Below are 13,944 nucleotides of genomic sequence, written 5' to 3'. Positions count from 1 at the left end.
CAGGTGAGGGGGACCAGGAGTCCCCTGGTCTCTAGGCCCACAGAGAGGCTCAGGGCTGGGGGCCAAACACCACGGTGGTGGTCTGCCCAGGATGAGCGTTTGACACCTGAAGATCATCATGCCAAGACCAGCATGTGATCCCGCCTCCGTGTGAAGATGTTCCTGCTTGCTGATAAGCAAATAATATATGACTGAATATCCCATAATATCTCAAATTACAATGAAACAATGAATTTTGGGGGGATACTTTAGGCAATAAAAAAACATATCAAACACAATACACAATTCTCCATTATCATTAATTGGAGGGGGTCACATAAGAGCCAGGGAATCAGGTGAATATTAGGAAATAGGGGCTGTGCTTTGGCTGAGGGATGTGCTTGTCCTCGATGTGCTTGGCTTCCGTGCTTGAGGACACTTCAATCCTATTGTACGGGGGTTTGTATTTTAGATCTGGTGTCCTATAATGTCAGACAGTGCTCTGAACCGGTCAGCACCAGCCCACTTCAACCAATGACTGGCCAACGAGCGAAGACCCAACCTACAGTCTAGAGTCGTCTCCCTCTGGCTCCAGTGTTGACACCTGCTCTGTGCTGACAGTCAGAGGATCAGAGACGTTGTTGACGTTACTTTCAAAGCCATACAGCTCGTTGTCCACCATGGGCTGTCCTAGACCTTGACCTTGTCCTGCAGGCCTATTAGGAACAGGCGGGCCCAGCTGAGACTGGGGCCGGAAGGGCTGGTACACCCCCACCTCCGGCCCCGAAAACAAGGGCTCCAACCCCTCTGTGGGCCCAGTGAAGGTCCGGTACACATCGACTGCTGGGTCGTCTTGTAGGAGATGCCCATAGACCATAGTGTCCTCGATGGAGGCGTAGATGTGAGACTCGTTGTCCTCGCGTGACTTAGGAAAGCGGTTGTTACTGGGCAGGAAACTGGTACCGTTGGGGTTATAGATGGACACCTGGTGAGTCAGCTGTCTCTTCTTCTTCCTGCTTGGACGGGAAGGAGGTCACAATTTAACATCACTTATTCACTATGCTGCCAACAAGCAGCTTACTGTGACAGAACAGGACATTGTCCTATTGACATCCTCAAACATTTAAATAAATTAAACATTTTAAAGGCCCACTAAAGTGAAAATCGTCATTTCTAGTGTTTTGAGATCAAACTTGATCACCAGATCAAATTAGAATATGGAAAATGTGGTTTCTGTCGTTTTCCAGTACTCTCTATGTACAAATTTAACCTTTTTTACATTTTCCTCCAATTTTAGCCACATTGTACACAATCACCTCAGCAGGTACAGATAACAGCTCAAACTCGATGAAACTGGCCATTTAGAATGTAATATATGCCATTTAGCTGACGCTTTTATCCAAAGCGACTTACATTGCAGTGAGTGCATACACTTCAGTATATATGGTCCCAGCAGGAATGAAACCCACAACCTATGCGTTGTTAGCGGCATGCTCTACCCACTGAGCCGCAGGGGACCATGTTGTGGTAAAATGCAAAGGTAAGAAAACCATGTGGCTTAAGTTATCTTGTTGTTTGAGCTAGCACAGTGTTGTATTTTGCCCAGGTTCGATTGGTTTCTAAAAAGTCAATGGGCTGAGTTTAACAGATAACAGATAAAGATTTGAAAACATGGCGCAGTTTTGAAATGAGAATCGTGTCAATAAAACTTTGAGTTTCAAGCCGTCACGTTTTTAATGTAGCAAGCTAGCAGCGAAATGCTAAGCAAATAGCAAACAAGCTAGCTAAGCAAACTAGCTAGCTAAACATTTAGCAGCCTCTTAGCTACTCATGTTGAATTAAGAAATATAGCTAGCTAGCTAGTTAGGTGTCAAATATACAAGTAAGTCAAGCTAAAAAGCTACTTCTTGCTTCTTTTTCAGCATTTTAATTGTAATCAATTCAAGTACAATATGTAACCTAACATTTACACAAATGATTTACTATGGAAATCAAAGTCACTTTAGTGGACTTTTAAAGGGGCAATCTTGGATCAAATCAATACAAAAAAGTCCAAAAATGGATGTTCCCTATCCCAGATTGCCCCTTAAGCATAATATATTACATACAGTAGTTTGTTGTGTACAATGGAGGGAACCTGAGACTCAATGCTTGAGGCTACCAAAGGCATATTATATCAAATATAATATTTCGCCCATTTCTTGTATTTCCTTTATTAAATTAAGTGAGCATATGGTGAGGTTCAAGGGAACCTTGGGCAGCATCATAACCATACAGTACATGATGTACTATGGCAATACAACAACAACAACAACAACAACAATAACAATTCAGTTAGAGTAGCTCACCTGATGACCACACACACCACTGCTAACACGGCCACCATCAGCACCAGCAGAGCAGACACCACACTCAGGATGATGGTCAAGAGCCGGTCTGAGGAACAGACACACACATACACACCTGAATGATTGACTGTAATTTAGACATTTAACTGTAATTTTACACATTTAACTGTCATGACAATTTCAACATTTTACACACAGGTTATCCAATGTGTTCCCAGGAATACAAAATAGGTTCTCAGTCAACTTCCCTGATGAGGTAATTAGTTACAACGGTTAATAAAGGTGGTGTCTCACTCTTGTCCTTGTGCAGGGTGATCTGTGTGACCACGCTGAAGGCTCCACTCTCAGGCATGCAGTTGGACATGTTGAGGTAGAAGCTATCGGAGGAGGTGAGCTCGCTGGCGGCCATCTCGTCCTCCCTACGACTGTACATCTCCTCCTCGGAACCCAGGTTCTGTGGAACACAAACACTTATCTTGTGATCTCGACAAAAACAATAATGATCATGAGATAAATAAGTAATCTCCATAAAACAAGTTTTTTTTAATAAATCATATGTCCTCTCTGGACTTTCGTAGGTAACAATAAACAAAACCAAAACATGAGAACCTTCCTATGAAAACAAAAAGAATCCCTGGATTGTTGACTAATTTCAGCTGCGTGTGAACCGAGCCTATACAGTAGGAGAAGGCGGAGGAGCTGGTGCAGCCCATAGCTGTATGGCCCTGGAAGGCACTGATAAGGATCTAGACTGCATGATTAGATAGCAGAGGTCTCCCTTGAGCTAGAAACACCCAATCTCCAGCAGATTTGTTATTTGATTTGATTGATTATGGATATAAAAATCATATCATGATTCTAGATGCCCACACCCTGATTTTAGCACCTGATGTCAGAAGAGGTTAACCGAAATCACTGTAAATGGAGTGAAATAGAATGTCTTCTGCTGAAGATAAAAAAAAAATATGCAAGTGGTCCTTATCTTTTTTGAAAATAGTTTTTGCATTTTTTTTGTACTAAAAGCATACAAAAACACACCCTTGACAGTTATCAACACAGAACTAATTACATTTTGGTAAAAGTCCCACCTGCACCCTGATGTGTGCGTGGCGGTTGCTGCACTTGGGCTGGCTGACGTTGATGAACATGAGGTGGGCCTCCAGCTTGTCAGGCACAAAGACGATCCAGGACACGGTGGAGTAGGACTTCATACTCGCCGGCCAACTAGGAGTGGCCAGGAAGACCGGGACGCCTTTCTTAGGACACACAGTGAAGATGTAGTTCTCTGTATGGGGTGGGGGAGGAGAGAGAGAGAGCGATGTTTATTTTCTACACTGCACAATGTCATTTCCACCTAAAGGGCTGGTTTCCTGGACACAGGAAGCTTAGGCGTACTCTTAGATTTAAAACATCTTAAGAGGAGATTCTCCATTGAAAGTGTTATTTAATCCAGGACTTGGCATGACCATCCATGTAACTGCCCCTACAGTACATGTATGGAGTTGCTGTTACCTGCAATTTCCTCGCTGAAGGCGATATTGAGTAAGGGGCTCAGATGACGAGATGCCGGGCGCAGCACGTTGTCTCCCATGGTTGTCGCGGTGATGGACACATTGGTGCGGACCTGGACCTTACTGATGGCGCCGCCCTTAGCCTGATTGCAGAACTGGCCAACAGTGGTGCCGTCACCCTCAACTATGCTTAGAGTGACAGTGCCATTGCATGTCTGGCCAGGCAGGGACTGCCTCATGTTGCCAGCAGGGGGCAGCAGCTCTACAGCGCCATGCTGAGGGGGGCTCAGGGTCCAAGTAACGTTAGACAGGGGGACTGGTAGACACTTCAGGACTGGCACAGTCAGAGAGACAGGGGCCGTTGGGCAGTCCTTCAACTGGCGGCATTCTAGGAAATGTGGATGATTAAAAACAACAACAAAAGAAGAAATTTAGTGCCTGAGAAGTTTCTAAGATAACAGAAACTCATCTATCACAAACATGTTGACTGGAATTACAGTATGTTCATCTATGTCACAGCAGACACACACAGCAGGTTAATGACTAGGTGAGTTACTAACTGAGTGTTACTGCCTCTGGGCTATGTCACTCAGAGCTAGTTAGTGCGGGTTTACCTATGGTTTTGCTAGCTGTCAGCAGCAGGTCGTGACGTGAGCAGTCCTGGAAGGACAGCTCAGAGATCTTCCCTGAGGAGACAGTTATCTTCTCCTGGACGACAGAGTTCAGTTTCAGTTGACACTTTGACCTGGAGCTGGTCTTCTCAATGTAGAGGGAAAGGCCACTCTCACTCCTTAGGTCCACACTGCACAACACTGCAAAGAAGAGTATGTGTATACCATGGTTGGGGTCAATTCCACAAATTCAATTCCCTTTTTCAGGAAATTCTGTCAATTCAATTCAAATTCCAGATCCTCACTTTCAGAATCAATTAAATTCCTGTAGATCATTTTTTCCCCCCATGCCTAATTCAATGTTCCTCCACAACAATTCCCTTAATTCAATTCCCTCTTTAGACCAATACTTCCAATTACAATTGGTCTAAAGAGGGAATTGAATTAAGGGAATTGTTGTGGAGGAATAATTGAATTAGGTATACTTACAATTACAATTACAATGCATTCGGAAAGTATTCAGACCCCTTCACTTTTTCCAGCCTTATTCTAAAATGGATTCAATAAAACATTTTCCTCATCAATCTACACACAGTACCCCATAATGACGAAGCGAAAACAGGTTTTTACGAATGTTTGCTAATTGATTAAAAATAAAAAAAACTGAAATATCACATTGACATAAGTATTCAGACCCTTTGCTATGACACTCGAAATTGAGCTCAGGTGCATCCTGTTTTCACTGATCATCCTTGAGATGTTTCGACAACTTGATTGGGGTCCACCTGTGGTAAATTCAATTTATTGGACATGATTTGGAACAGCACACACCTGTCTATATATATAAGGTCCCATAGTTGACAGTGCATGTCAGAGCAAAAACCAGGCCATGAGGTCAAAGGAATTGTCCATAGACCTCAGAGACAGGATTATGTCAAGGCACAGACCTGGGGAAGGGTACAAAAAAATCTCTGCAGTATTGAAGGTACTTTTTTTATTTTTAATAAATTAGCAAACATTTCTAAAAACCTGTTTTGGCTTCGTCATTATGGGGTATTGTGTGTAGATTGATAAGGGGAAAAAATGAATTTAATCAATTTTAGAATAAGGCTGTAACATAACAAAATGTGGAAAAAGTGAAGGGGTCTGAATGCACTGTATCTTACATCCCCAGTGACCCCCAACCCTGGTATGCACGCACACACATACAGTAAAAGCTAGCCTGGGGCATTGCATCACAGGAATTTGGCAACTAACCAGAAACATTACAACTAACATGACACAACATGTCAACTTCAACATGGAGCCCCCAAAATGACTTCAGGTACAGGAAGTGTTTCCTGGCTAAATTCCATTCATGACTCAGTGATGATGTAGCAACCCAAGATCTCCCATGAACTTGCGGGGGTTCATGATGCTATCGAATTGTCTGTAGACAAATGATTCATGATTCCCTCAACCCCCATTGTCTAAAGTGGCAAGGTGTATCAGTACAAGTCCTAATGTAAACGCTGGGTTGCCAACTGACAGTGATGATGAAGCAACCCAGGATCTCCCCTGACCTGACCTGACCTGGGTGTGGGTATGGGGGGTGGGTTTCCAACTGACCGTGACACTTACGGTCTAACGCCAACAAGTCAAATCTCATGAATTTACCACAGTACTCGTGATCCAAAATCCACTATCATTCATTAAATTCATATCTGGTCTGGATTCGCACTGTGCAGAGTTGCATACCTCACTGGGCCATCCCAAGCATCACAGTTAGCATTTACCCTGCACGTACCTCTGGTCCTGATGGTGGAGACCCTGAGGTGCAGAGAGAGGCCAGGAGAGCCAGCGGTGGCCCTTTTCATCTCACAGTTCCTCAGGGAGAGAGAGAAGGAGTCCTGGAATTGGGCCGGCTGGAGGTCCGCCAGCTTCACCACTGTGGTTGCCCCCCCGCTGCGGCTGTGGTATTCCACCCCAGGTTCCTTCTTCACACACTGCGGCTTGGTGTGTCCCACGAAGGCCACCGTAGCATTGTGTATGGGGGGGACCACAAACTGCCACTCCATCAGGTCGTCGTCTGGGAAACTGTCGGGGTAGTTTGGAGAGAACAACTCCGAAGACGATGTCCCCTCCGGTAGGGTTACCGTGATGACGGCAAGAGCTGAGGGACAAATGACAATTAAGTTGGCGGGAGTGTCACAATGCTACTTTGATAAACAAATCATATGGTTAACCAGGCCTTTTAAATCATGAAGTATATATGCAATTCATTACTATATTCCCTATATCATTCATCACTTGAATAGAGTGATGCCATGAAACCTCCCATCTTTGTCTATTTCAGCGATCTCACACCATTCTGTTCAAACTCACATTTGATTTCCTCCCCAAGAGACACATCAAACCACACAGGGTTCAGCCTCCTCCCAGCTGGAACCTCCTGAGATACCCTGCCCTGGTTGAGCACCTGAGCCCCAGAGATGGCCCCCTGTCTGCAGTAGGTCCCGATGGCCACCCTCCCTGTCTGCTGGAAGGCTTGGAGAGTGTAGGTATACTGGTCTGGACAGACCTCCGAGGGCCGGACCTGCCTCAGACCCGTCTGGGTGAAGTCTAGACGGAACGCTCGCGGCCCAGGCGCCTTCAGGTTCCAGGTGAAGGTACGGTTGAAGTCCAGAAGAGGGAGGGAGCCAGCGTCGTTCTGGATGGTGTTACCGGTGCAGGACTTTGTGGTGCACTCTGATTTACAGTGAATACACACTACACTAGTAAGGTGACTTTGCTTGCAAATCATAGATACAAATACTGGTCATACTATACCAACCAGGTATAGTTTCATGCTTGTAAGTATCTTGATTCAATATTTGTAAGTATTATATAACTAAGTGGTGAACAATGAATGCCTGCCTATGTACTGTAATCACCATGTAAACACATAGTATTAGCAATAGCATCGCTAACTTTAAAATGAGACCACAGATCAATTCACACATCCGTTTCTCAGTTCAGGTGTAACTGACAACTCTTACCTGTGTTCTTAACCTACACATATGGCTCTAAGTCAATGATTGAGAGGTCTCTTACCTATGTCCCTACTGACCTCCACAGTGAAGACCTCCTGTGGTTTAGGGCAGGTAAACTCCACTGGAGTAGCTACGCTGTTGGTCAGCATCACAGAGGCCAAGCATTTTCGGCCCCCACCTTTACCTGTGCACACGGTGCACTTTGACCCTGCATCCTCAGTCCTACTGATGTTGAAGGTAGTGCCCTGGTCCGGGGTGAGGGTCAGTGTCATGCCCTCTGGAAGTAACACAGAGAACAGACTTGATGAATTATAAGGGCGACACAGCACATAAAAGTATGCGACAGTAGGGTAATGTTGTACATTACCAAAAGATACAATTTGAATCACAGTGTATTGATTATAATAGTAAAGTGATTAGAATTGTATAGTTATAATGTCATACATATCATCAATTGAATGTTCCTATACATAACCATTTCATATTCTCACACACTGTAATGAACACTCAGCAGACCCAACAGAGTTTGTCTTAGGTTGCAATGCATTTGGAGATGTGTTTAAACGTGTTACCAGAGAATCCTGATACAGTATGACTGAGTGGGTGAGTTGTAAACTGATGGCAGCAGCTTGGCTTCACTTCCTGTATGACTAACCTGTCCCCATGTCTGAACGGCTCCTCCTGAGCAAACACATGCCTGTTCACACACAGACATACATCTACAGTAAGGCGCAAGCACCATAAACCTTCTTTGTTTTATATTGTATGTTCAATTTCTCTCTTTCTCTCTCTTTTTCTCTCTCTATTCATCTCTCTCTCTGTCAAACACACACACACACACACACACACACACACAGAGTTGTCATTGTTATTGTTTCTCCAAAATACAGTATCACCTAGAAACATGGCAGAGAGATAGCATCTGTTTTTATGACTGTTTAGACAATTGAGGTTTAGCAGGAAAAACACTAGAAAGCCCCATCTGTCCCTCCCTCCTACATGTACCACAATTAAAGCACCCCATCGTTAACACTGTGATAAGACCTTCACACACCACAACAAACAGCCTAGAAGCACCAGACTTGGTCCTTGACTACTGTACTGTATGTACTATATGCATTATTCTGTAGAGCTTTTTCCTCCATCTTGACTGAGTTCTGTTGATCACAGTTGGGAAATAGGTCTCTTGCTGTTACCAGGCTGAAGCTATTGTAGATTTTATTTTTGTTTAGTTTATTCATCATAAATGTAAACTAATAAAATTGTCTTCCTGATTTCATACCAATTATCATAATTGACATACATACATACATACATACATACATACATACAGCAGCCTACAGGCTACATATCAGAGCATATATTCGGCCTCTGTAATAGAAACCACACAGACATACAAAGACCCATGCAAATACTGCACTCTAATCCTAAATGCAAAACTCAGTACTACAGTGGCCTTCTCTCTTATGTAATAGGAACAAATTAGCCATTGAGCCATGATTCCTAAAACCGAAGACTTCTTTTCGATAAACTCATCCCCCATAATCACTCCTACTCATTAGCCTCTTGAATTCAAGTCTCAGTAATGATGGCTTGCATGTTTATTCATAGAGTACGCTGGCAAGTCATTAGACTGTATTCTTTCTCCAACATCAATGCTCCTATTTGCGTCCTATAAACACACTTTTGTTTCAGGATACTGCTCTGATTAACTGATTGACACTGTGTAGCCCACACTAGCTTACCATACATCCAATCAATCAACAATCCTATTGAGAATATACCCTTCCTATACACCAACTCCCTACCGTTTTTCAATGGAAGCATTTCCTATGAAAGTATTTTTCATTTTAACTGCTTTTCTTAATCACATAAATTAGGATATAACATACCCTAATTTGTGACTGACAAGTTCGTTTACCTCTGAGTTCAGCAAATTAGTTTACATATGGTCATTCATTCATAATGCAAATATGTTCATTAACTTTTCAATATGTAAACATGTGATAAAATCTAATGAGTTACACATTCATTCTTGTGTCCTCTCAACCCGATCAAATGTCTTACCTGACACAACGAAAACGCCAGACGAAAGTAGTCCCAACAGCTGCAGAACGCAGCCAATTCTTAATAAGGGCATACCTTACGGGACTTTCTATTCTCGATAGATTGTTTTTAATGCGGTCTAACTGAACTCAAATTGGCACAAGTTACACTTTTATGGCTTAGCCATAATTGTGGCTCTCCACAAGGTCCTTTCGTTAGGAGAAAATGGACTTTATCCGACTTCCTGATTGCCATAACATTTCCCCGCAGGTAAAGGCGTTGCTACAACGCCTACCATGTTGAGGTGGGTTGCAACATATTTAGTGGGTTGCGCTCTACTTTGCAGTAGGCCATTCCTAACTTAATCTCGGAACCCAGAATCTCATATGGAGAGTCTGACATGGTGAGACTAGTTATAACACAAAGTATTATATAAATATAGTATCAGTATATCAATATATTCACTGTACAAACATACGTCATATACCTTTACAGCTTTTATAGCATAATAGGTTGTTTGCATTTATTGGCTGTGTGAGTGTCTTGTTTCAATGTTTAAAAAATAAATGTAATATGCTTTATCCTGATAGTGCAGTCTTTAGCAGAAGCTATAGTCGTTTTCTTTAACAGAAGCACACAGCCCACCCTGCTCTAGCACATTTATGCCTAGCCTCTGGAGCAACTAGGTGATAGTGGCGGACAATGGGAAAAGATAAGTAACTCTGTCCTGGCAAGATAGAACAGGACTATGTGACTGACTGTCTGAGATGGTTGAGACGGCAGAGAGGCTGTGTGTGTGTGTGTGTGTGTTTGTGTGTGTGTGTGTGTGTGTGTGTGTGTTTGTGTCTGTGTGTACGTGTGTGTGTGTGTATGTGTCTGTGTGTCTGTGTGTGTGTCTCTCAGGGACATTACTTGACGAAGGGGATAATTACTGTGAACAGAAGCGACAGGGAGGTGAGAGCACTGAGGAACGTGTTAATGGAGAGAGTTATGATGAAGTTTCAAATATGGACCAGTATATTAAGACAAGATCACAATCAATATCAGTAAAGCACTCGCAGTGGCGATACAACTCATTTATTTGTCTTGTTTTATGTGACCCCCAAAAGGTGATGTTATACAGGCTGGCTGTGATTAAATTCTGATAAGAGAAGAGTCAAGTGTCATATGGCCAAATGAGTGCTTTGTTATTTCAGGGAATTCACAGATGATGTAATCCACAAGGGCACTTTAAACATGGGCAAGGCCCAACTGAGGAGCTACACAATTATATACACACCAGGCTGGTGGAGGTAGAAATCAGAAAAAATCTCATCATTTCATTACCTGCATTACAACGAGCTCGTCCTCTGATTTCTACCTCCACCAACATCCCCTGATATACACCCACTGAAACCTTTTTCATTCAAGAGTGCAAATGTGCTCACACACATTCCAAACACACTGCTGTGTCATTCCAAGAGAACAATGTCTGTGTGTTTGGGTGGTTTCTTTTTCAGTTGAACAGGCCAAAACAGCTTCCACCCACAAGGTGCTGTAGCCTACATGGTAGATTTGCTTCTTGACTCATCCTGATCATTCTATAAACAGTCCGGCCATAACTTCCCTCAGTTATTGACTTGGATTACAATATAAACTCTGAAGAGAAATCACATGGCATATTTGGAATATGTCTCTGGGTTGCTGACAGATATTGAAAAACCATTTGAGGCTTAAAGTCCAAAGTATTTCATTATCAACAACACCGGCTTTAACCCCACCAATAGCCTATAACTTAGGCATATTATGTAATACAGTTGCCTACACAAAATCTTAACAAGAACAAATACAAATACATTTTATTTTAATTTTATTCATGTTACCTTATACAAATAAATACAAATGAGCTCTTAGCTTATATTCAACTTGTGTTATATAGCAAAATCCAACATTATAAATATCATCAGAGAGGGGTTACCGTTTGCCTATCAACATAGGCTACAACATCCACATTGCGATTGAAAATAAATTCTATAATAACATGTATTTATTCTAGACAACATTTATCCCCACCACATAAGCATATTCAAGTTTCTGAGTATATTGTTCTTTACATAAACACTACAAATAAGGCAGAATTCCTACAAAGATTAAAAACCATACAAACACTGTTTAAAGTGAAACCTTGTTAGTATACTTTACATTTTGACCTACTCTATATAAATACAAAAACACATAGCCTACCATTAAAATTAGGCTATTGATCCCTAACAACCATAAAGGGAAAATGTAGGCCTATGGATGACACCAAAACTGAACTCATTCATTCAAAAACGCTGCGTAAACTTGCACTTTCTTTCATTCGGTTGGATGAACGGCGGATGATGTGGGCTATAGTCATAATATTCAGCCTATAGACAGGGCTTGTATTTCCAGATTTTTTAAATGTATTATTATTATTATTATTATTTTATCTCGGCCGTCTTTGTTCCATGCCGTTGGGCAGAAATCCTGCAATGATGGGCACCGGCCATATGAGAGCAGCAACACTCCACACGATGATCACTAAAGTCATGAAACAAGCCACCAGAGTTGACTCGATCGGTTTGCGGTTCAGTCTCCAACTTTTGTCCCCTTTTAGCTCGTCAAGGCTGAAGTCAAGGCAGCAGAAATTGATGGGATCCCCTGTCTGCTGAGCCTTCGACCTGCTTTGCCCAAAGCGCCTGTACCGTGAGAGGCCACATCCGACGCACAGCCTGAACTCCTGCTGTCCGCCGGTGACTCCGAGATGCTCGATGACAACAGGTGAGATGGCACGGTTGAAAGCTCCGGAGAAAAACGCCCTTCCATGGTTGTTAGTGGTATAGATAAGCACATCGCACTGGAAACCGAAGTTACTGTCCCAGCGCGCAACCAGCGAGGTAGGCAGAAGTCTCTGCACGCTGACATTGCACTGTGGCAGCGGTTGCAGCGAGGTGTCGGACGAGGAGGCTTCGCTCTCCTCCACTGATCGCTTCGAGTAGCGCACGTCCACGTCCAAGTTCGCCAGGAATCTGTTGGTGGAGTTGATGGGCGGTAGAAGGAGGTCTTCGTCGCTCCAGCCGTGGCACCGCTGGAGCAGTCCGGCTACAGTGGTCAGAGCCAGCAGAAAAGTCGGGGAGTTGCTCAGCATGGCATTGAGTGCGTCTCTCCTACTAGCATGATGATGTTCCGTGGGGATGCGAGGTAGCTAACGAGTCGTTTACGTCGTTATCAAATTATAGAAAAATACGCCCGTCACCAGCGCAGAAACACACATTGTCAGTCTCCCGTTGCCGGAGAGGACAGCTGAGGATTTACCTTTTTGTGAACCGTTAAAAATGAAAACGTCAGCTGTCCATCAGACGCGCACGCTCCCCTCCCTCGGGTTGGTTCCCAAAGTAACTGGCTTCTAGCCAAACTGCGCGCTACTTTACAAGAGATGATGTGGTGCGTCGCGAGGACCATGCATGCTACTCTCTCTCTCTCTCTCTCTCTCTCTCTCTCTCTCTCTCTCTCTCTCTCTCTCTCTCTCTCTCTCTCTCTCTCTCTCTCTCTCTCTCTCTCTCGCTCAGGTGTGTGTGAGCAAAGAAAGAAAGGAAGAGAATCTGGGTACGTGCCACCTGCGCGCATCACCACTCTACAATGCGCGCGGCATATAGTTGATAATAGTAGAGGGAGTCAGCTGTGCGCACAAGACATCCCGTCACAAGGCTATAATCCCCCACCCAATAGCTGTGTTACTAACTCTCCTAGGATACTCAGCATCACTGTAATCCATAATTCAGATTATGGAATTTGGTCCTTGATATTAGAAGTTAGTGTAGCCTCCCATGTGGAAAAATACATAAACTTTCTTATTGTTCTGTCATTGAATTTAACCCTTATCTATCCAGGTTAGTCTCATTGAGATAACATCCCTTTTTCAAGAGAGACCTGGTATTTGACTTTCTGAGGCTCATAATGAATATAAAGTGTCATGATTTAGTATGTAAAAAAAAAAACACTCCTCAGTGATTCCAGGATCCAAGACTGTCTCTCCTATAGTCGCTTACAAGAGGAGAGAGTCCTTTTAATTGGTTCTCGTTCACAGAAAGCCAGTCAATCCATTGATTATCCTATTCACACTGATTGCCTGTGCAGACCAATTTATGGTAATTAGGCAACCATATAAGAGTCTAGTGAAATCCTTCTTAAGACGTCAGGAGCGGAGAGTATCAATGCAGAGCAGGTGCCAGAGATGAATTACCTCCAGAGGATGTAATCACATTAGACGATGCTCTGCCTTTATGGTAATGGATTTGGTCTTAATGAATTCTCCTTCAGCTCAGACAGACTGCGTTCGTTAGGAGTCTATTTAGATTGTGTTACCACCCTGCTTTAGTAAGGCCAGGCATAGGATCATATGTTTGTTGTAATAGCCGTTATGGGAGTGCATTAA

At 43.2% G+C, this 13,944-nt stretch overlaps 2 protein-coding genes across 3 annotated transcripts; both read right to left on the bottom strand.

Moving 5' to 3' along the window:
• Positions 1-535: 535 nt before the first annotated feature.
• Positions 536-9,691, bottom strand: cdcp1a (CUB domain containing protein 1a). 2 transcript variants are annotated; one of them, XM_083679360.1, is made up of 10 exons: positions 9,528-9,691; positions 7,522-7,737; positions 6,814-7,176; positions 6,236-6,601; positions 4,453-4,650; positions 3,840-4,226; positions 3,416-3,612; positions 2,622-2,781; positions 2,328-2,415; positions 536-995 (listed from the first exon to the last, which is right to left on the bottom strand). In XM_083679360.1, the coding sequence occupies exons 1-10, from the start codon at positions 9,598-9,600 to the stop codon at positions 542-544; spliced, it is 2,502 nt and encodes an 833-aa protein (XP_083535486.1). In that variant the 5' UTR covers positions 9,601-9,691; the 3' UTR covers positions 536-541. The 2 variants fall into 2 exon arrangements, with proteins under 2 accessions (XP_083535486.1, XP_083535487.1); XM_083679361.1 differs by having other exon boundaries at positions 536-992; positions 9,528-9,689.
• Positions 9,692-11,955: 2,264 nt separating this feature from the next.
• Positions 11,956-12,657, bottom strand: tmem158 (transmembrane protein 158; the record flags this gene model as incomplete). The annotated part of the gene is made up of 1 exon (XM_083678689.1): positions 11,956-12,657. The coding sequence occupies one exon, from the start codon at positions 12,655-12,657 to the stop codon at positions 11,956-11,958; it is 702 nt and encodes a 233-aa protein (XP_083534815.1).
• Between the last annotated feature and the right edge of the window lie 1,287 nt (positions 12,658-13,944).

Source organism: Argentina silus (genome assembly GCF_951799395.1).
Source record: "Argentina silus genome assembly, chromosome: 10".
Lineage (NCBI taxonomy): Eukaryota > Metazoa > Chordata > Actinopteri > Argentiniformes > Argentinidae > Argentina > Argentina silus.
Note: the sequence above shows the minus strand (reverse complement) of the source record. Positions and strands in the feature narration are given on the sequence as shown.